The sequence below is a fragment of the Meriones unguiculatus genome, chromosome X, assembly GCF_030254825.1.
Source record: "Meriones unguiculatus strain TT.TT164.6M chromosome X, Bangor_MerUng_6.1, whole genome shotgun sequence".
In the NCBI taxonomy this organism is placed as follows: Eukaryota; Metazoa; Chordata; class Mammalia; order Rodentia; family Muridae; genus Meriones; species Meriones unguiculatus.
Genome location: NC_083369.1, coordinates 28,900,365 through 28,923,814, shown reverse-complemented (window position 1 = coordinate 28,923,814; position 23,450 = coordinate 28,900,365). Strand labels below are relative to the sequence as shown.

The 23,450-nt window shown below is 40.5% G+C and overlaps 1 protein-coding gene across 1 annotated transcript in view; it reads right to left on the bottom strand.

Annotated features, from left to right (window-relative positions):
- Positions 1 to 23,450, bottom strand: part of LOC110543121 (transcription initiation factor TFIID subunit 1-like) — an 87,188-nt gene that overhangs the window by 53,459 nt on the left and 10,279 nt on the right. The window contains 13 exon segments of the mRNA XM_060375511.1: positions 3,134 to 3,299; positions 3,793 to 4,006; positions 4,311 to 4,489; positions 5,718 to 5,893; positions 6,134 to 6,163; positions 6,165 to 6,254; positions 6,419 to 6,568; positions 7,899 to 7,979; positions 9,415 to 9,545; positions 16,637 to 16,847; positions 16,908 to 17,015; positions 17,108 to 17,241; positions 18,101 to 18,286. Coding sequence (XP_060231494.1) covers positions 3,134 to 3,299; positions 3,793 to 4,006; positions 4,311 to 4,489; positions 5,718 to 5,893; positions 6,134 to 6,163; positions 6,165 to 6,254; positions 6,419 to 6,568; positions 7,899 to 7,979; positions 9,415 to 9,545; positions 16,637 to 16,847; positions 16,908 to 17,015; positions 17,108 to 17,241; positions 18,101 to 18,286 — 1,856 coding nt within the window.

Below are 23,450 nucleotides of genomic sequence, written 5' to 3'. Positions count from 1 at the left end.
ACACAGTTATGGACACCTGATTTCTGACAAAGAAGCCAAAAGCATACAATGGAAAAAAGACAGCATCTTCAACAAATGTTGCTGGTCTAAATGGATATCTACATGTAGAAAAAATGCAAATAGATCCATATTTATCACCCTGAACAACATTAAAGCCTACGTGGATCAAAGACCTCAACATAAAACTAGACACACTAAACCTGTTAGAAGAAAAATTGGAGAAGAGCCTTGAGCTCATTGGCACAGGAGACAACTTCCTGAACAGAACAACAACACAGGCTCTAAGAGCAACAATCAATAAATGGGACATCATGAAATGGAATAGCTTTTGTAAAGCAAAGTACATTGTTGTCAGAACAAAACGACCTGGGAAAGGATCTTCACCAACACTATACCTGACAGAGGGCTAATATCCAGAATATGTAAATAACTTAAAAAGTTAAACACCAACAAACCAAGTAATCCAATTAATAAATGTGGTACAGAGTTAGAGAATTCTTAATAGAGGAATATCGAATGGCAGAGAAACACTTAAAGAAATGCTCAACGTCCTTAGTCATCAGGGAGATGCAAATCAAAACAACCCTGAGAGTTTACGTTACACCCTTCAGAATGGCTAAGATAAAAAAAAAATCAAGTGACTACACATGCTGGAGAGGATGTGGAGAAAGGGGGACCCTCCTACATTGCTGGTGAGAGTGTAAACTTGTACAACTACTTTGGAAATCAATAGTGCTATCTCAAGATCCAGCTACACTACTCCTAGTCATATATCCAAATATGCTCAAGTATATAACAAGGACATTTGTTCAACCACGTTCGTAGCAGGTCTATGCATAATAGCCAGAAGCTGGAAATAGCCCAGATGCCCCTCAGTTGAAGAATGGATACAGAAATTGTGGTACACTCACACAATGGAATACTACTCAGTTATTAAAAACAAGGAAATCATGAAATCTGCAGGCAAATGGTGGGAACTAGAAAAGATCATCTCGAGTGAAGTAATCCAGAAGCAGAAAGACAAACATGGTATATACTCACTCATAAGTGGATATTAGCCACATAATACAGGATAAACATATTAAAACCTACACTCCTAAAGAAGCTACACAACAAGGAAGACCCTAGGGAAGATGCTCAATCCTCACTCAGAAGGACAACCGTGATAGATATTGGAAGCAGGAGAAGACAGGGAACAGGACAGGAGACTACCACAGAGGGCCTCTGAAAGACTCTACTAATTGAGGTATCAAAGTAGGGGCTGAGAATCATTGCCAAACTTTGGGCAGAGTGCAGGGAGTCTTATGAAAGGAGATCTGGAGGGGAGCTCCAGACCAAAGGAGCCAATAAAACTGAGCCCTGGGGCCCTGCAGAGAGTGATACCCCTACCAAGGACAAAGCATGGAAGGGATCTAAAACACCTGTTCAGATGTACCGCATAGACTGATTTGCCAAGTGGGTTCCTTAGTAAGGGGAACAGGAGCTGTTTCTGGCATGAAATCAGTGATAGGCTCTCTGATCACCTCTCCCTGGGTGTGCAGCCTTGCCAGGCCAGATAGAAGGACAATGCAACCAGTACTGATTAAACCTGATAGGATAGGGTCAAATAGAAGGGGAGGAGGACCTCCCCTAGCAGTGCACTACAGGAGGGGCATCAGTGGAGAAGAGGGCTGGAGGGTGAGATCTCATCTGCTGAGATGAGGGAGGGGGGCCACAGCCTGGATACAAATTGAATAAATTGTAATAAATGATAATAATAAAAATGTAAGAAAAAGAAAGAAGGAGAGAGAGAGGAGAGAGAGAGAGAGAGAGAGAGAGAGAGAGAGACAGAAAGAAAGAAAGAAAGAAAGAAAGAAAGAAAGAAAGAAAGAAAGACAAAGAGAAAGAGTTGCATGTATCCTAGGCTGGTTTAAAACTCACTATGTATAAAGAACTAAAGAAGCTGAAAAGCAGCAAACCAAGTAATCCACTTAAAAAATGGGGAATAGAGCTAAACAGAGAATTCTCTGTAGAGGAATATCGAATGGCAGAGAATCATTTAAAGAAATGCTCAACCTCATTAGCTATTAGGGAAATGCAAATCAAAACAACCCTGAGATTTCACCTTACACCCATGAGAATGGCCAAGATCAAAAACTCAAGTGACAACACATGCTGGAGAGGTTGTGGAGAAAGGGGAACCCTCCTCCACTGCTAGTGGGAATGTAAACTTGTACAACCACTCTGGAAATCAATCTGGCACTTTCTCAGACAACTAGGAATAGCGCTTCCCCAAGATCCAGCCATACCACACCTAGGCATATATCCAAAAGAGGCGCAAGTACACAAAAAGGACTTTTGCTCAACCATGTTTGTAGCAGCTTTATTTATAAAATAGCCAGAAGCTGGAAACAACTCAGATGCCCCTCAACTGAAGAATGGATGCAGAAATTGTGGTACATCTACACAATGGAGTATTACTCAGTAATGAAAAATAAGGAAATCATGAAATTTGCAGGTAAATGGTGGGACCTGGAAAGGATTATCCTGAGTGAGTTGTCCCAGAAGCAAAAGACACACAGGGTATATACTCACTCATATAGATATACAACATAGGACAAACCCACTAAATTCTGTGCATCTAAAGAAACTAAGCAAGAGAGAGCACCCTAACTAAAATGGTCAATCCCCATCCTGAAAGGCAAAGAGGATGGACATCACAAGAAGAAGAAAACAGGAAACAACCTAGGAACCTTTTACAGAGGGCTTCTGAAAGCCAGAAGAAAAAACAGGAAACAAACTAGGAACCTACCACAGAGGGCCTCTGAAAGCCTCTGCCCTGCAGACTATCAAAGCAGATGCTGAGCCTGATGGGCAACTGTTGGGCAGAGTGAATGGAATTTTATGTAAGAAGTGGAAAATAGTAAGAGCTGGAGAGGACAGGGTCTCCACAAGGAGAGCAACAGAACAAGAAAATTTGAACACAGGGAACTTCCCAGAGACTCATACTCCAACCAAGGACTATTCATGGAGATAACCTAGAACCCCTGCACAGATGTAGCCCATGGCAGTTCAGTGTCCAAGTGGGTTACATAGTAATGGGAAGAGGGACTGCCTCTGACATAATCTGATTGGCCCGTATTACTCTACTTACTTTTAAGTCAGGACTTTCCTTCATTTTTTTGGGCTTTTTCTCAGGAGGACCATTCAGCTTCTCCTTTTCCTGGTTCCGTTTAAGTCTCCTCAATTGCTCTTGAATCCTGCGACGTTCTTTTTGCATCTCTTCTCAATGTTGCTCATCAAAAAGGGCAAAGTTTTGACTAAAGAACAGAAAAAAATACGGGATCATAAGCAACCTAAATTAAGATGACTGTCCTGAAAGCTCCCAACTCAGAACATGAGTAATTCACCCAGGCTGAAGTGAGATAAACTTCATCTTCCTTGCTAGTCAGTCCCCCACATGTATAGAGTAATATTTCTCAGTCAAAGCCCTGAATAAAGGTTTTGCTGTTGATTTTGAGACAATGTTTTACAACCCAGACTGGTCTAGAATCCGTGCTCCTTCTGCTGAATCCCCCCATTATAGAGATGACTTTTGCAAAGCCAAACCGCCATAATCCAGAGATAGCAAACATGGTTATTTTCCCAGAGATTTGGCTCTGTTCAAATCCAAAGATCTAAAGGCAAGAAGGTCCTAATGTACAGCAGGTTTGAGGGATAACAGTGTGTATTCCTATCACTACAGCTCACGCACATACTGTGTCTCCATCATCATTTTCCCTTCCACACTCAAAAGCAGCACATCAAACTCACATGAATTCTTCATCTTTTGTGGTCTGTATGCGCATATAAGCATCAATAACAGCTGGTTTTCGGACTGTCTCAGAACGAACATATATTTTTCCCTCTTCCTCTCGAAATGTTCGATAAATTTTGAAACAGCGGCCAGTGGCAGAAGAGTTAAGGCTAGTCACCGAAGGTGTCTCATCATCTCTCTGACTGTTTACTGCTGCTGCTGAGCCTGCTGCTGCAAGGACTAAAAAAAATTTTTTTTCCAAAACATTCCCCCTAACACCCAAATGGCCACTTCTTGGGGTTGAATGGAGACCACAAAACTACGCTTCTACTAAAAACAGAGTTGTTACTAGCTACAAGAACACACACCCTGGTCTGCTCCCACAGACTGCAGTCCAGTTTGTAGAAATGTTACCACCTCATCTACAGGTTTCTCTATACTCATTCCCTACTTTGTCTCCAGCTTGGACTCAGTTATAGCCTGCAGGTACCCAAGCTCCATTTTTGATCCTTTTCTTGTCTGAGCAGCCCCTCACCCAGTAGCATCCGCTGGAGTTCCTTCCGTTCCTGCTCCTCCTGCTCCCGAGATAGCTGAGAGCTTGTTTTCTTGTTCTGCAGCATGTGCTCTATGTTCTTTCCCATTTCCTCAAAGTCACTGTCTTCAGCTGAGCTGCTGTCTGTGTCTGTGGATAAGACTTCAGTTGATGACAAAACCCTGGCAAGAGAGGAAAAATATTAAAGATCAGGGGGAAATACGAATGTACAAAGAAGGAGGATTTAGTAGAAAACTGAGAATTCAACCTTAAAATGATATACTCAGAATGGGTATATCCCCAAAGACATGGAACTCATAACAGAAAAACTATGTCTTTCTAGACATTTCAGAGATTTGCAAAATTGCAGTAGCTTTTTCAGAATTCCTGGAGAAAAGCTGGCACACAGGCCATTTTTGTTTATTTTCTTGAAAGAGACTCTCACTGTTTGCTCTATCTCTCACCCCATCTGCAAGTATGCCTTAAATTGTGTTATTATTCCTACGTCAGCCTCCCAAGCACTGCTCAGCTCTCCAGCATACCACAACATTTACATTCACGGATCATTTTAATAGCACATTACTATTCTTTCATAACTAAGTCACCAGAGAAACAATATACCCATCACCACACTTAAAACAACTAGGCCCAGCTCAAGTAGGACACAGGAACCATCACAGAACCAAGAGCTCAAGTTTAGCATTTCCTGACATTCAACATTCTTGGTAAATTACTTTGAAAACAGGAGGTTTAGCAGGTGTGGTGGCACATTCCTTTAATCCCAGGACTCAGAAGGCAAAGGCAAGTTGACTGCCAATGATTTGAAACCAATATAAGTTACCTAGAAAACCCCTACCTGAAAAAAAAAAAAAGCTTTAAGAAAAAGTTGTGCATGGTAGTCCATGCCTTTAATCCCAGAACTCAGGAGATAAAACGCCAGGTGATTGGTTCCGGGCCAGCTGGGTCTCCATAGTGAGTTCCAGGGCAGCCAGAGTTAAATAGTGAAGCTTTGTCTTTAAAAACAGTATCACGTACTCTGGCAGCATTATTACAGACAGTGCGTGATACTTTAGATGCCCAACACTACCTAGTTACATTTTTAGGTGACATCTTCATTATATAGCATCTGGTAGAGAATGAATACCTGTGGCCCAGAATTTAGGAGATAGATACAGGAGGATCACCAAATGTTTGAGGCCAGCCTATCCTACATAGCAGGAGGTTCCAGATCAGCAGGGCTACATAATAAGACGTCATCCCTAAATGGAAACATAGTCCCTGGGAGTTGTAGACAGAGTGTAGTGGTAAAGTATTTATCTTGCATGTATAAGACCATTAGTTCAAAACAAAACATGTCCACGAAACCTCCCCTTTCCACCTTAAACTTTCTATACTACTGAATCAGCGTACTTGTTTTGTAAGTCAAAGATGCGCTGACATTCCTCTTTGTAACGCTCTTGATGCTCAGCCATAGAAAACCTTGATCCACGGGCAAATTTGCTCATGGGGCCCTCTCCAGAGCGAGCCTGTTCTGTTGGCACTGTGCGTACTACATCAATAACTTCCCAGTGGGACAACTTTTTAATCTGAGAAAAACACAAAGCTTCACATAAGTAAGTCATTCAGGGATGTAAAAGGACACAACAGTGCCACGGTTAGAAATATAGGCAAAAACACAGAACCTAAATGAAGTTTAGAAAGTTTTGGTCAAGTATGTAGGAGATCTACCCCGTGTATAAACCCCAGATGAACCTGTACAACACCTTCCTACCCTTTTTGTCTCTATACAAAGACTCTTACTCAGAGTTTCCCTCATCTACACTCACCTCCTCCTCAGGCACACCAAATTTACGAAGAAATTTGCTTGACGTTTTTCAGAGACAGGCGACGAAGGTCTACATCTGTTCCCGTGACTGTCTTTTTCACTGGCTGACGCTCCTTATCATCCTATCTCAAACAAAACAAGTGAAAATGTGAAGGTGAACTCGTAACAGTAAGCGTCTATTCCATTCTGGCAAATGAAGCAATTCCAGGCCCTCCACTCTATTCACCTCTACTGTCCAAATCTCCTTCCTTCCCCTTTTGATTTCTAGCAATCCTAAGACTCTCACCTTCTGCTGTGTTGGTTTGTTTGGAATCTTCACATAGGAGAACCCTTCACCACAGCCTGTAGGATCTGCTACTCTAGTCACCTCCAGGAGACATTTGCCATTCATGGCAGAAATGAAAGCCCTTGTAGTATTCCAAGGAGCAGTACAAACCTGATATAAAGAAAAGGAGTCTCAGTGTTCTGGGAAACATTGGTTCATGCCTAGCTACTACCTTAAACCGGTAGAATAATTACCCTGATCATGTTCATGGTTTCTTAAATTATCCAAATATCAACTTAAATTCAGCAGCCATCCATCACTCAGCTCTCTTCTCTGGTACTTAAATCATGGTATTAAATAGAGTCCGAGTGCAACGAGAATAAGAACTATGTGGAACAGAGAGGTTCTTCAGTCCATTATCCCTAGAACTTCCGTTTGTAGTGTTGTACCCACATTCATGATGCCCATAGTTAGAAGGACAACAGCATTTGACTGTTCAATTATTCAAATGGCTTCCTTATTCATATTTATTTTATAGTAGGGTCTCTATCCCAGTTTGGCCTGAAACTCTCTATGTATTAGGGCTCAACCTTGAATATCTGATCTTCCTGTTTCCAGAGTGCTAGGATTACAGATGTGAGCTATCTCACAAGCTACAAACCTTCATTTTAAAAGAGATAATGAGAAGCAGTAATAAAAGTGGGTACTGAGGGCCAGAGAGATGGCTCAGTGATTAAAAGCATTTGCTGTACAATCATAAAGACTAGATATTGGATCCAAGCACCCACATAACAAGCCTCCTGTCCTCAAAAGCCCATAACTACAGCTCTACAGGATCTATATGATCCCCTTTTTGGACTATGTACACAGGTACACTCAAATAAAAAAATCTTTAAAAATCTTCTTTGAATTAAGAAAAAATGCAGATCCAGGTGTAGTGAGTGGTAAACACCTTTAATCCCAGCACTTAGGAGCCAGAGGCAGGCAGATCTTTGTGAATTCTAAGCGAGTCTGGTCTACATAGTGAATTATAAACCAGCAAGAATCCTGTCACAAAAAGAGAGAAAGAGAGAGAGGGGGAGGGAGAGAAGGAGGTAGGGAGGAAAGAAAGAGAGTGAGAAACAAAAGAGGGACAGAGACAGACACAGAGAGAAAACAGGGGCTGGAGAGATGGCTTAGAGATTAAGAAAGCTTGCTGTTTTTTCAGAGGACTTGGTTTCACTTCCCAATGCCCATGTCAGGTAGCTTACAACCAACTCTACCTACAGAGAAACCACTGTCTCTGGTCTTCCATAGGCACCTACATTCACTTACTTATGTGCACACACTCACACACAGACTCCCATATATACAATTAAAGATAAAAACAAGCGTTTCCTGGCATGGTGTTGTGTCTGTACTCTCGAAACTTGGGAGGCAGTGGTAGAAGATTTAAAATTTCAGGCCAGACTGTCTAACAAAGAAATATTCTGTCTCAGAAAAAAAAATAGTAAAGTCCTACTTCATAATCAATCTTCATCTGGAAATCATCTTCATTTTCTTCCTCAGGACCAAGAAAGGACTTCTCTCCATAGCCAGCATCCTGAAAGAGGACAATTCTCTGCATAAAGAAATTCAACGGAAAAAAAAAAAAAAAAAACAGGTTCTTTTTTTTTTTTTCTAGAAACAGTTTCACTGATTATCAAATGTATAAAAAACCAGACCATCTTCTGTATGGAAAATGGATTCTGTAATTCATAATGTATGTGTTACAGTTATGCATCCTTGAGCTACCAGAAAATATGCCAAATTTCAAGGAATTCTGACACACTAGGGATATAGTTCAGTGGTCGAGTGCTTGCCTACCATGTTCAAGGCCCTGGGTTCAAGCAACAGTTTGTTTTCTCTAGAATCTCCTTTTAAATAATTTATATTTTATTTTATGTGAATTGGTGTTTTACCTGCATATGTGTCTGTGTTGGATCCCTGGAACTGGAGTTACAGACAGTTGTGAGCTACCATGTGGGTGTTGGGAATGGAACCTGGATCCTCTGGAAAAGCAGTCAGTGCTCTTAACCACTGAACCATCTCTCCATCACTTATAAAAAAGTTTTCAAGGAACTTATGTGGACGTGTAGATAGTTAGGGTCCATTTAAAAAGCAAACAAACTAAAATCCTAACTACAGAATTTTTCAGTTGTACTTTTTCTGTTTTGGCTTTGTAGTTGCCTCAATGAAAATGGCCCCCATAGGCTCAGAGGGAGTGGCACTACTGGGAGATGTGGCCTTGCTAGAGTAGGTGTGACCTTGTTGGAAGAAGTGTGTCAGTGCAAGTGGGCTTTGAGGTCTCAAATGCTGAAGCCAGCACCAGTGTCACAGTCTCTTCCTGCTGCCTGCCAACCTGGATATAGAACTTCCGGCCACCTCTTTAGCACCATGTCTGCCTGCATGTTGTCATGCTTCCTGTCATGATGATATGGACTAAACCTCTGAAACTGTAAGCCAACTCCAGGTAAATGTTTTCCTTTGTAAGACTAACCATGGTCGTGGTGTCTCTTCACAGCAACAGAAACCCTAACTAAGAGAGACTCATATGCTGTGCATCTCTAACCCATACTTCCAGCTCTCATCTACCAGGGAATCTGAAAAGACCTTTCCCTGCTTGTTTTACAAAAGAGGTATAACTCATTTGAATGAGCTGATCATTTCTAAGAAAAGGCACTATGACTTAAGTCCCTCAATGAGCTTCACACTGGCATTTAGCTACGATGTATCTTTCCTTAGAATCCATGGTCCCAGAAAGAACCTGATCATTTCTAAGACAAGGCACTATGACTTAAGTCCCTCAATGAGCCTCACATTGGCATTTACCTGCACTGTAGCTTTCCTTAGAATCTATGGTGACAGAAAGTACCTCATACAGTTTAAATTGTTGACTAATTGGAAATAATCTAGTAACTATCATCTCTACAGTATTCTATTCTATCTCTCTGAAAACAAATATGGACATAAGCAGTCTCTAAGAAGAAGAGGCTCACCTTTAGTCTCTGCTCTGCAGCTCTCATGCTATAATAAGCACAGCACTGTTCTGGGGATACCATAGCTCTGATCTCCTCTTCCATTGGTAAACGAAAATCAGACTTCAGCACCCACCAGTTTGAATCCATCCCTGGAAAAGATACAGGGAAACTGTTCTGAATTCTAAACACCCAAAAGCAATAGTATAGTAAACAGACACTGAACCAACTAGTGTCCTATATACTATTCAACAAACCCCCTGCTGCAAGGCTTCTTACATCTTATGTAAGATATGCAAATACTCACATGGACTTTATTAGTAACCAATTATCATCAAATTATCAAAAAAGCCTTCTCATTTTGACAGCCATTAATTTCTATTCTATTAGCTATAATTTCTTTTAACTGAAAGTTGTCAATCTTTGGGATTATGAGCGCATCAGAGAAGATACACAGTCACACTGATGACCTGTATGTCTGAAGTCAGCACAGAGCTTTAGCCTCTTCTGGATGTTGCTTTCTGAATGCAATGAAAAGGCTTTCTTTATATCTTCCATCTGGATCCTCCGTGGCCTATCTTTACTCTTCCAAAACAGGCAATAAATAAAAACCCATCTAATGAGCCAAAAACATTTTACTAGATAAAGGATAAAAGTCCTCACCAGGGTCCCTTCCCCAAACTAAGCTCAGATGTGTTTTCATCTTTCTATTAGCACAGGCATCTTAGACCAACTCTAACCTTACCTGCAGAAAGTCTTGGATATGTGTATTGGCCCTTTTGGAGTTAGGACCAGGAGCTTCAAACAAGGGACACTGCTGGCCCACCACAAAAATATCCACTAATTCTCAAATATAGTAGTCCTGCCTTGTTTGAATGATCAGGAAGTCATTCTCTGGCATTTTATGAAGATAAATTGGAGCAGGAAAAAGGTTGTTCTTAAATGCCTAATGAAAGTAAATCCAAAAGTCATTTACAGAGAAGCTCTAGAAAATTCAGCCAACTATTGAAAATGGAAAGAATTTACTTTGATCTATATCTTTGATCTAAAGTCTGTACAACAAAATAAGCAAATTAAATGGAAGATAAAAAACAAGATTTTTTAAAAATTTTTCTTCTACCCATTGTCTTTTAGAATCTAACAGTCAACAAGAAAAACTTTAAAAACAGAGCCAGGAATGGAAATGTATGCTTGAAATCCACCATTTGGGGGCGGGAGGGAAGGCAGGAGGATCAAGGCCATCCTGAGCTACATAGTAAGTTCCAGCTCAGCCTGAGCTATGGTAGGAGATTGTCTCTCAAGAAAGAAATGAGTCAAAGCCTGGCATAATGGTATATTCTGTAATGCCAGACTTTGTTATGAAAGCCAGGAAGATTAGGCCTCAAAGCCAGCTTTGACTATACAGTAAATTTGAGACCAGCCTGGTTGCGTGAGGAAACCCCTCCCACAAAAAAGAAAAAAAATGGGGCTGAGAGATGATTTAGTGGGTCAAGCGCTTATTGTACAAGTATAAGAACATGAGTTTACATCCCCAGCAGTCACGTAAAAAAACTGAGCACAGAGGGTTATTATTCTGGTGGTGGAAGAAAGAGGAACTGTGGAGACAAGAAGATCCTATAAGCCTGCTAGCCTAAGCAGAACTGTGAACTCTTGGATCTATGAGAGATGATGCCATCTCAAAACATAAGGTAGAGAGTAATACAGGAAGATACCAACATTGACCTCTGGCTTCTTCCCATGCAGATAGCAAGCATGCGCGCACACACACACACACACACACACGCACACACACACACACACACACACACACACACACACACTAATTAATGGTACTGGAGGAAAGGTGTTACGACACATAGCTATAATCCTAGCATTTGCAAAGTAGAAGCAAGAGGATCAGGAGTTCAAGGTCATCCATGATGGCTACATAGCAAGTCTGAGGCAACACAGGCTATATGAGAGAGTTCTTGACACAAACAGTTTAGATTCAGAACAAACAGCCTTTGCCAGTCACTGTATGAAATCACACAAGTCAAAGTTTCTGAGCTTAAGTTTTCTTAGCTGTGCAGTGCAGGACACTTAAAATTGTCTATATTCCATAGGTCTGTTTTGAAGAGCTTCATAATTAACACAGTAATATTCTCCTAAACTACAGTCTCACACACAAGAGGTGATGATGAAATAATTTAGAAAGATGTGGTCCTACTGAAGCCCAGAGAGATTCAAAATCAAGACAATTCTCCTGTATCACTCAGACTGTTGAAATTAGGATTACAGGCATGGTACCAGCATACCTGCCTTCAGAAGACTTTCTTATACATTAGCTGATTAATTAAAAAAAAATCAATGAAGCAAAGTATGTATGCTAAGAGGATACAACAAACAAAACCATAGAAGTGCAGTTATAAGAAATATTTGAGATAAAAGTAGAAGCTAGATAGGGATTAACTGTTATAGGCTTTGAATCAAAAGAGAGGCATCTCCCACCACCAAAAAGTCCTAAGAGAGGTAGAGAGATGGCTAAGTAGTTAAAAGCGAGTGCTGCTCTATTCTGAGGCCTGGAGTTCTAATCTCATCACCCACATCTGACAGCTCACAAATACCCATAATTTTAGATGCAAGGAATCAGACATATCCTCTTCTATCTCCACAGGTGAACTCACATGCATGCATACCCAAATAATATTTTTTTTGTTTTTTCGTAACAGGATTTCTCTGTGTAACAGCCCTGGCTATCGTGGAACTTAGTCTGTAGACCAGGCTGGTCTTAAACTCAGAGAGATCCACCTGCCTCTGCTTTTTGGATGATGGGATTAAAGTTGTCATCACCACCCCACAGCTTAAAGGTAAATTGTTTTAAAATCCTAATAATGAGTGTTGGAGGGATGGCTCAGCGGTTAAGAGTACTTGCTGATTTTCCAGGGGACCCAAGTTCAATTCCCAACACCCACACGGCAGCTCACAACTTTCTGTACCTCCAGTTCCAAGTGATCCAGTTCCCTCACAGAGACAGAACAACAAATTCAGAATTAAAAAAAAATCCCTTTTTAAAAATCCTAATAATGAACACTGGTGGAAATTTTAAATGCTTTTTTTGGTGGGTGGTTTTGAGACAAAGATTCTGTGTACAGTCCTGGCTATCCTGGAACTAGCTCTGTAGACCAGATTGGCCTCCAACTCAGAGATACACCTGCCTCTGTCACTTAAGTGCTGGCACTTAAGGTATGAGCCACCACCACCTGACTGAGAAATTAAATTCTAATCATTCATTGTAGATGGAATTACCAAAGATAGTAAATAATCTTCCAATTTTAATTACATTTTTCATTTATTTACATTGTCTATATGTGTGTACATGTACACAAGAGAGCACATGTATGTTAACAGAGTATAAGCCAAGTGGACAGCTTGCATGAGTCAATTCTCTCTTTGCACCATGTAAATCCTAGTATATCATGGTACTGTATCACAGCAACAGAAATCTTAAGACAGAAACAGGCACCAGGATCATAAGCTATGGCTGTGACATACCTGACTATGTGTTTTTTTGGAGGATTGTAAAAAGGGTTTGGAACATTGGACTGGGAAAGCTCCTGAGCGCTCAGAGTCTAAGCAGCTGTTCTATGGAAACTCTGAAGATAATGCAGAGGACAGTGCAGATGATGGGGACATGGCTTCTCAAGTTTTAGACAGAAGTTTACAAATCCCTCAAAGACTATCAGGGCAATTTGTGTGATATTTTGAAGAACCACAAAAGGGAAAATCCAGCTGCCTTCTGTGTGCACATGTATCTACACACTCATACACATACACAGTGTAAAGAAAGAAAAAAATCTATAAATGTTGTCACTAAAGGAGATGGGCTGGTTAAAAACCAACCACAAGAAACCTCAAAGAAAAGTACAGTAACAGGCAAGCCAACTATAATCAGAATCTGCTGAGAGGGGCTAAGGGTGTGACTCTGTAGTAGATCAATTGCTTTCCGTACACAAGGCTCTAGGTTTAATCCTCCAGCACTACCTGCCCCCACAAACCTAGAAGGAAATGATTAAAAAAGGAACTTTGCAGCACACATGAGCTAGCAATAGTAACAGTGAAATAAATAAACAAGATGTAAGAATAAAGGAATGCTTTATTAAGGTTGCTATGGACACTGCCACACACTTAAATCCTATCACACCTGTAATCCTATCACTTGGGAGACTAAACCAGGAGGATTGCTACAAGTTCAAGGCCAGACTTGTCCATATGCCAAGTTCACAGCTGCTTCTAGACTACAGAGTAAGTCCCTGTTGAATGAATGAAAGAAAGAGAGAGAAAGAGAGAAAAAGAGAAAGAAAGAAAGAGAGAAAGAAAGAGAGAGAAAAAGAAAGAAAGAGAGAGAAAAAGAAAGAAAGAAAGAAAGAAAGAAAGAAAGAAGAAAGAAAAAAGGAAAAGATTAGCATAAGAAATGAAACGGGGGTTAGGGGGAAACTTAGGCAGTTCTGGAGTTAGGCAGTTCCACATCATTTGTGGACTTCCATAATTCTTTTTCAAAGCTATTACTAAAGGACCCTACTATAACCTTCAGAAGAAAGCACAAAAAGTAGCACTTTATCTAGGCAAGACTCTAACATTCAAGTAGGGCTCAGTATTCCCAACGGCCACAACTAATTATCATCAAAATGTACCACTTGTAGCAGTGGTAGATACCAACCCAGGGCCTTGAACAAGCTACATATACACTCTACCACTACCACTGAACAACATCCGTAGCCCCTCAAGCATACTAATTTCAGAAAAAGAATTTAAAATAGTCATAACCTACATTAATTCTATGTAGACACCCTGGTGTGCTTTTTTTCTTTTTCTTTTTTTCATTTTTGAGACATGGTCTTACTTTATAGCCAAGGCTCTATTCAAAATTGTGTCCTCCTGCTTGTGACTTTCTAGTACAGGGATTACAAGCTGGCACCACCGACAGCAGCCCTGGTTTTCCTGGAACTCACTCTGTAGACCAGGTAGGCTGGCCTCGAACTCAGAGATTAGCTGACTTTTGCTGGAGTTAAAGGAGTGTGCCAGTGGGAGATGCAAGATGGCAGCACCAAGAGGACACTGCGTCTGATGAACAGGACAGCAGTGACTGCACTGTGACCACCAGATTGAACTCTGGGCCCTAAAACACCAATGATTGTGTTTCCCAGGTGAGAGGAAACGCCACAGTGTGGGAAGCAATTGTGTCCATTCTCAGGTCACCCAGCTAAACCTGGAAGAGTTCCTGGGTTCCGGCAGGAGCTGGGTTGCCAGCCCAGAGCCACATACCTGTGTGTTCTGATCACCATCCCAGACTAAACTGTGGCCCCCAAAACACAACAGACTGGGAATCCCTGTGGAAAGGAAACTCCACAGTTGGGGAAATAACAGGTCCAACCTCACCACACCCAGCTCCAAATAAGTTTCTGGGCTCTTCCAGGCTCCAGATTCTAGCCTCCTGCTATATGCATGAGTGCTGTGCTCACCTCCTACTGATTACTACTTGGGTACTAGGGCACAGAGCTCCAATCTCAGACCTACAGAAGCCTGGGATCTATGAGTTCAGCTCCAGACACTGCACCAAGGCTAAACAGACCAAACCGTGGGGCTTACTGCTTCTTCAAGAGGGCTGCGCCAAGCAAACACAGAGTAAAAGGAGCAGCAGCATCTCACTAAATTCAGAGCAAGTAGCCTAGTGGCAAGGAAGTTGTCTCTAGGATTTCTCCTGGTGAGAGGAGAGCCACCCTGAGTACCAATGACCACAGTTACCACACAGGTCCATATGTCTGAGGTGAGCTGTGGCAATTCCTGAGAAGCACTGGCCATTTGGTGATGATACCCCAAAAGCTGAGGAGGCCTCCTTCAGGAACAACCATCTTTCTACTAAGGGGATTCTCCCCACCCCCAGGATTCCAGGAAGTACCAGAAACAAACAGCCAACACCTGAGACAGACAGAAGGGTAGAGGCCAGCATAAAATCACAACCAACAAAAGCCAAAGACATATGGCATTTCCAGAACCCAGTTATCCAGGAGCAAGCAGCCCTGGACACCTTATCACAAGAAGATGACCTTACATCTATGCTTATGAAGAGCTTAATGGAGGAAAGAAATGAATGAGTAAAGAATAAGAGGAAGGTAAAGACAAACAGAGTATGGCCATCCGTAAAGAAACACAGGAAGATGCAGCCAAACACTTTGTGGCCTTCAGAGAGGTAATACTTTAGTCACTGAAAGAAATAAAAGAAACAGAGGAATGTTCAAACAAACAGGTAAAGGAATTGAAGTAAAATATAGTTAGATGAAGGAAATCAACAAAAGATTCAAGATCTGAAGACAGAATTAGAAAAATTAAAGAAAACACAAATGGAGGAAATTGTGGAGAGAAAGAACTTAGGGAAGAAAACAGCAACTACAGAGGTAAGCATAACCAACAGACTACAAAAGATAGAAGAAAGAATCTCAGGTGTGGAAGATGCAATGGAAGAAATCAATGTATCCATCAAAGAAAATGCTAAATCTAAAAATTCCTAGCACAAACCGTCCAAGAAATCCAAGACAACATAAAAAGACAAAACCTAAGAATAATAGGAATAGAGGGGGAAAAAAGTAAAAAATTATTTGAGTACAGTCTCACTCATTTCTAGTAGTTTTTTTTTTATCTTAGTTGCCATGCCAACTTGCATCATTGATGGTCCATTTTCCTCACTGTATTCTGCAAGAATGAGGTCTCCATCTTTGCCTGTGAGGTCCTGAGGTGTGCGCATAAAAAACATCCCTCCACCACCTGAGGCTTGCCTCACTTTTTCTCTCATCTGTCCAGAATGAAGACAATACAGCCTATTTCCCGCAAGAAAATTAACTACACACATTGTTATCATCCAATCTGAGACAAAACCAAAACATTCTTTGCATGTCATTTTTTCAATTTCATTAAAGTTCAAAGACTAGTACTCTGAATATCTTTTATCTCACTAATTGAACATTTTCCCTACTTATCTGTAAATTTTCTACAGATTTTAGTAAACCAGTTTTGAAAGCTGCAATATTTTAGCCTTAAGTATAACCATATGTATCTTCTAAGAATAAGGACATTCTTCTGAATAACCAAAATAAAACTGTATTACATCTGAGAAAACAATTCCCTAATATAATCTAATTCCAGTATAGTCCCCCAATTTGTACCCCAATTATCTTATAGACCTTTTCTTCTAACCAGAAGTCAATTTTACCTTTGCCTTCTTCTTGATGTGCTTCAGCAAAGGCTGGACTGAGTGTGGTGGTCCTGGCTGAGATAATGCACCAAAGGAGTACTATTTTAGAGGTGGGTGATGGAACTTTCAGAGTTTCATGGGTCCTATGTGGGTGGGAAAGAAGGGCTGCCATAATTCTATAGCTGGAATTGAGTGCTAAACAGGAAGCAGAAGAGTTAAAAGCAAATACCTATTCCTTCCCAGGCAGTATCTACCCATATCCCCCATCAAACAAAGCAGCTCTTTGTACCTGGATGATATTCCCTCCAAAAGTACCTTGAAGACCTTGTTGCTTGGGATAGTAATACTCATCATTGGAGAGATTCCATGGATCTTTCACTTCTGGCTGAGACATGTTCTAATGGCAGATCAAATAAGCATCATCAGACTACCCTTTCCTAATACCTTTCTTTGTTCTTCTAAACACCAAGTCCTTTTCTTTTCGCCAACCTGCTGTGGCTCTTCCTTGATGACTCCTGTTTTTCCTAAGAGAATTCGACTCTTCTTTAGAGATGATTCTTTCTTACTCTCCTTGGAAGGGGAATCAAAAGTAGCTTCTTCCTTCTCATCAGGGATCTCTGAGGCTATAATAAGAAATGACTTTGCAATTACTATCCTTGAATGCTCATTTTCTTTCCTCCTCTTCCTTGCTATCCCTAAAGGCTCATTTTCTTTCTTTCTTCCTCTTCCTTCTCTTCTTCTTCTTCCCTTCTTCTTGCCCCCTCTTCCCCACCCCTTCTGTGTAATACTAACTATTAAAACTAAGGTATAACACAGGCTAGGCAAGGACTCTACAACTGATCTTTATCTCCAGCCCTCTTGACATCTTTTTGCATTAGTTTTAGACAGAATCTCACTAAGTTGCCAAACCTGCCCTAGAACACACTCTGTAGCCTTGAACTTAAGAGTCTTCTTGCCTTGGCCTCCTAAGTAACTGGGACCCATGCTACCAGGTCCAGCGAAAATTCACCTTTCCCACTGATATTTTTGGAGTTTCTAAGTAGATCTCTCACTTCACTTCCAGACTACTTTTACTTGGCAATTTGTTTCAGCTAAACTACATGTCTGACATCTTTTGTTTGGTGGGTTTTGAGACAGTTCATCTGTGTAGTCCTGGGTGTCCTAGAAATTACTATGTAGATAAGGCAGGCCTCAAACTCCGGGATCCACCTGCCTCTGCCTCCCAAGTGTTGGGATTTTAGGTGTTTGCCACCACTGCCCAGCTATGCCCGATGTCTTAAGAGATACAAATTTCAACATTCCTGATTGGGTTTTTCATAAACAATAGGCAAACACTAGAAACTGGCAGCTACAGCTCTGCTTTTAAAAAATCATCACCTAACAGTTCCTAGTTTTTGCCTTCTCTAACATTTTTATTTCCTCTTGCCCTTTGACATTAATTTAGTATGATGTCAAAGATAAGAGAACACTGGCTTCTGCCACCAACATACCCAAAAACCAAGTTTCCATCATTGGGATCAAGTGCCAAGACAGGAAGCTCCAAAATCCTAGGCATGGCCTGAGCATCCCAAATGATATTATCCTCCCAACGTCTATACACCAGATCTTCATTATCAATGGGGAAAATGGAGTACCAAGGTTTATCATCATCCAATGTGGCTACAAAACCTGGCCAAATAGGAAGACAAAACGGTCAATAGACAGAAGAGTTAACAAACAAAACATTAATGCTCCTTTCAGTCATGATTCTAGCAAAAAGAAAAAGAACTAATTAGTGCAGTTATTCATATAACATTCAAAAGGAATCTACTAGAGATCATGTATATCTCACCTGACAGAAACCACTGTTGACAAAATGTCCATTACAATATTGTTGTAATAGTTTAAACTTAAACAGTCTTCTTAATATGGGACTAGCCAAATAATTATGGTGAGAGACTAGAGAGATGGCTCAGCAGTTAACAGCACTAGATTATTTTTTCCAGAGGACCGAGGTTCAATTTCTAACACCCACATGGTAGCGTACAACACTTACTCCAGATTCAGGGAATTCAGGGGAATCACACAGACATACATGCAGGCAAAACTCCAATGCACAAAAATAAACAATAAACAAATTATTAAAAAAACTATGGTGATAAATACTGGTTTTAAAAATATTAGCAAATTAAGAAATTATTAGTTAAGTAAGGAAAATGCATTTCTAAGAACATTATGCATAAAACACAAATACTATGCACTCAGGAGACTGAGACAATGATTGTGAACTTAAGGGTTGACTGGCTACACATCAAGATCTTGTATCAAAAATAGTATGTACTTGAATTGAGTGTGGAAGCCATCTCCTCTAATCCTACAATTTGGGAAGCAGGGACAGAGGGAGGCCAGCAAGTGATTTGCAGCAAGACTTTGTGTGTGTATATGTGTGTGTGTGTCTAACAGAGAGAGAGAGAGAGAGAGAGAGAGAGAGAGAGAATGCAGTGGTGCACACCTGTAATCCCATCACTCTGGTCTACAGAGTTAGTTCCAGGACAACCATGGCTACACGAAGAAACACTGTCTCAAACACACACACACACACACACACACACACACACACACACACAAACAACAACAACAAAAAGAATACTGCCAACACCCACACCAGTGTCGCCATAGTAGCATAAGCTACAGGGCGGGGGATATGCTTTCTCCGGAAATTGGCCCCCTGGAAGGTCCCTGGCAGACTCATCCCACTTGGAAAAGAGACATATTCTGAGATTTCTACGCTTTTTCAGTTGTGGCTCTGGGGCTGGAATAATAAATTCTTTGATCTTTCTCTGTGACTCCTAAAACAGCACAACTAATTATATAAAAAAATTTATTATTAGTAGATTGTTAAAGGCTTTAATAAAAATAATAAGTTTAAGAAAGGTAATGAATTAGATTTAGTATTAATAGGCGTTAAGAATAGTGAAATAATAATAGGCTCCTTCTTAAGAAAAAGTAGCATGAGAGGTGCAGCTGGCGGGAGTTTCCCCTCCCTTCAGTGTCTTGTTCCTAGGGAAGATCATAAATCTTTAGCAGGACATAAGGGAGAATGGTTGACAAAGGTGTGTTTAGACTTTGGCAGGTATTCGACTTGGCTCAGGACTATTACAGCTCCTGACTTTCCTCTTCACTAGTCAGTGATAATGAAACCATAGTTAGAGGCTTTTGTTTCTTGTTTGCGTTGATCAGAAAGTTTCTAGGCAAAGATTTATTGTGGGCACTGCCCTATGTTAAAACATAAACTTTTTATCCTTTGGTAAAGTCTGAATGTTCTGGGAAGTATTCCAATTTTAAGGTGCCTTTTGTGAAATCATTATAAAAATACTAGCTTGATTTCAGTAAAGTTGCAGCAGAGTCAAAACCATCAAGGTGTCTCTGTCTGTCAATTCTTCGCAGAAACTGTGTCTTCCTGTCCAAAGCCTTGTTCTCCTGTGGACAACAGGAGCCCAACTGCGCCCGGTCCATGGCAAATACAATGTAACTGACTTGGACATGGTAGCATTCTCATTTAACCTTAGAACTTGCCAAGCAGAGACAGGGGGAGGGCAGCCACTGATGCACAGTGAGACTTTGTCTCAAGAAACTATGCAACCCATAAAGAATTTAACTACAAATAAGGAGAAACAACCTTTCACACAATTTTAAAATTTAAGGCATTTTTAACTAGGTGGTAGCAGCACACACCTTTAATCCCAGCATTTGGGAGGCAGATGCAGTGGATCTCTGAGTTCAAGGCCACCTTGGTCTACAGAGTTTAAAGACAGCCAGGGATACAGAGAGAATCCTGTCTCGAAAAACCAAAACAAAATTATGGGTTTTTTTGTTTGTTTATTTTTTTCTAGACAGAGTTTCTCTGTGGAATAGACCTGGAAAGTGTGGGCAGTTTTTGAGTTGGCTGTGGTGGTATATATGTATAATCCCGGCACTCAAGAGGTAGAGAGTGAGTTCCAGGACAGCCAGAGCTATATATAGTGAAAATGTCTCAAAAAAAAAAAAAAGTCAATTGTTGGGTGATGGTGTGTGGTGTGAATTGTGAAATGATTCCAGGGTAACAGAGAAAGTATGGAGAATACAGAACGATATAAAGAAAACTGAAGAAACGAAAGGAACAATTGCAAATGTTTTAAAATATTTTTAGTCAGAGTTTTGTTTACACAGTTCTAAGTTTTTCATTTTTAGAAATGGAATACCAAATAGCCTGGTTCAAATATTGTTTTCTTTCCATTTTAAATGTTTTCTGGAATTTAATGTTATCACATATACTCAAGAGGCTGATATTTCAGAAGGAATACTTTCAGTTGAAGTACATGCCTGGCAAATACAAGGCCAGCAAAGGATACAGAGTGAAATCCTGTCTCAGAAATCCAAAAAATAAAGGTTACTTTTTAATATGTCCCTCTGACCTCAGTGTTGGTCAAAGGGTTAGCAAGATCACCAAGAAAAATTTAGAGATTGCCAAGGACTTAAAAAAAGTGCTTTCATGTCTGACTGATAGTTCTGACATAGCTAACATGGAGATATTTAAAACCATTTTTCTTCTGAAAATTCGTAAATAATGAATGTTTCCCATGTCACTAACATTTACATACACGACTTTGAAACCTTACATATGTTAAAAGAAAATCAACAAGGCACAGTGTCACACACCTTTAATCCCAGCACTTGGGATGGAGTGGCAGGCAGATCTCTCTAAGTTTCAGGACAACCAGGACTACACAGTGAGGACTTGTCTCAAAAAACAACAACATCAGAACAAAACGACAGCCTACAGACTGGGAAAGTATCTTCACCAACCCTATATCTGACAAAGGGTTACTATCCAGAATACATAAAGAACTAAAGAATTTAAAAGCAGCAAATCAAGTAATCCAATTAAAAAATGAGATACAGACCTAAACAAAGAATTCTCTGTAGAATAATATAGAATGGCAGAGAAACACAGAAATGTGTACCGTCCTTAGACATCAGGGAGATGCAAATCAAAATGACCCTAAGATTTCATCTTACACCCATCAGAATGGCTAAGATAAAAAACTCAAGTGACAATACATGCTGGAGAGGATGTGGAGAAAGGGGAACCCTCCTCTACTGCTGATGGAAATGTAAACTTCTACAACCACTTTAGAAATCAATCTGGCACTTTCTCAGAAAATTAGGAATAGTGCTAACTCAAGATCCAGCTATACCACTACTAGGCATATATCCAAAATATGCTCTAGTGTACAACAAGGACATTTGTTCAATCATTTTCATAGCAGCTTTATTCATAATATCCAGAACCTGGAAAAAAAACCCAGATGTCCCTCAACTGAGGAATGGATTCAGAAACTGTAGTATATTTACACAATGGAATACTACTCAGTAATTAAAAACAAGAAAAATCATTAAATTTTCAGGCAATTGGTGGGATCTAGAAAAGATCATCCTGAGTGAGGTATCCCAGAAGAAGACACACCCGGTATATACTCACTTATAACTGGATATTGGACATATAATTTAAGAAAAACATACTAAAATCTGTACAACTAAAGAAACTAAGCAGGAAGGAGGACCCTAGGTAAGATGATCAATGACAAATGTGATGGACACTGAAAGAAGAACAAAACAGGAAACAGAACAGGAGCCTACCACAGAGGGCCTCTGAAAGACTGTACCCAGCAGTGTATCAAAGCAGACGCTGAGACTCATAACCAAACTTTGGGCAGAGTACAGGGAATCTTATGAAAGAAGGAGGAGACAGTAAGACATAGAGACAACAGGAGCTCCACAAGAAGAACAACAGAACCAAAATATCTTGGCACAGGGGTCTTTTCTGAGACTTATACTCCAACCAAGTACCATGCATGGAAATAACCTAGAACCCCTACACAGATGTAGCCCATGACAACTCAGTCTCCAAATGGGTTCCCAAATAAGGAGAACAGGGCCTGTCTCTCAAATGAACTCATTGGCTGGCTCTTTGATCACCTCCCCCAGAGTGGGGAGCAGCCTTACCAGGTCACAGAGGAGGACAATGCAGCCAGTCCTGATGAGAACTGATAAGCCAGGGTCAGATGGAAGGAGAAGAGGACTCCCCTATCAGAAGACTTCGAGAGGGGCATGGGAGGAGATGAGTGGGAGGAAAGATGGGATTGGGAGGGCTGAAGAAGGGAGCTACAGCTGGGATACAAAGTGAATACACTGTAATAAATATAAAAAATGAAAATTTAATAATAAAAAACAACAAAAGCAAGAGAAAAACCACAGTATATATGGTGGGATGTGGTGGCTTACACATGTAATCCCAGCACTTGTGGGGCTGAAGTAAAAAGACTACAGCAAATTTGATGCTAATCTGTATTCAAGATAGGCAAGACCCTATCTCAAAAACCACCACCACCACAGCACTCAGGAGACAGAGTCAGATGGATCTCTGTGAGTTCCAGGCCAGTTTGGTTTATATAGCAACCAGATCAAAAACAAAAACAAAAAACAAAACAACAAAACAGCATTATTACACTGAATCACACCAGGCATGGCAATAAATACCTGTAATCGTAGTATTTGGGAAGATGGTGAGATTAAGGACAGCCTGGGCTACACAGTGAGCTCCATATATAAAGCAGGACCTTGTCTCAACATGAATCAAGTACCTAAGCTTAACCATATACATTCAGAAAACAAAATATCAGAAAGTTAATATAACTAATAACCTTTAGAATGTGAGAATTTTCCTTTCTGACTCTGTTAAACACAGTTTGTTACACACAGTTTGTGTTGGGGGGGCGTGGGGAGGTGATGGTGGAAGGTTGATTTTGTTTGA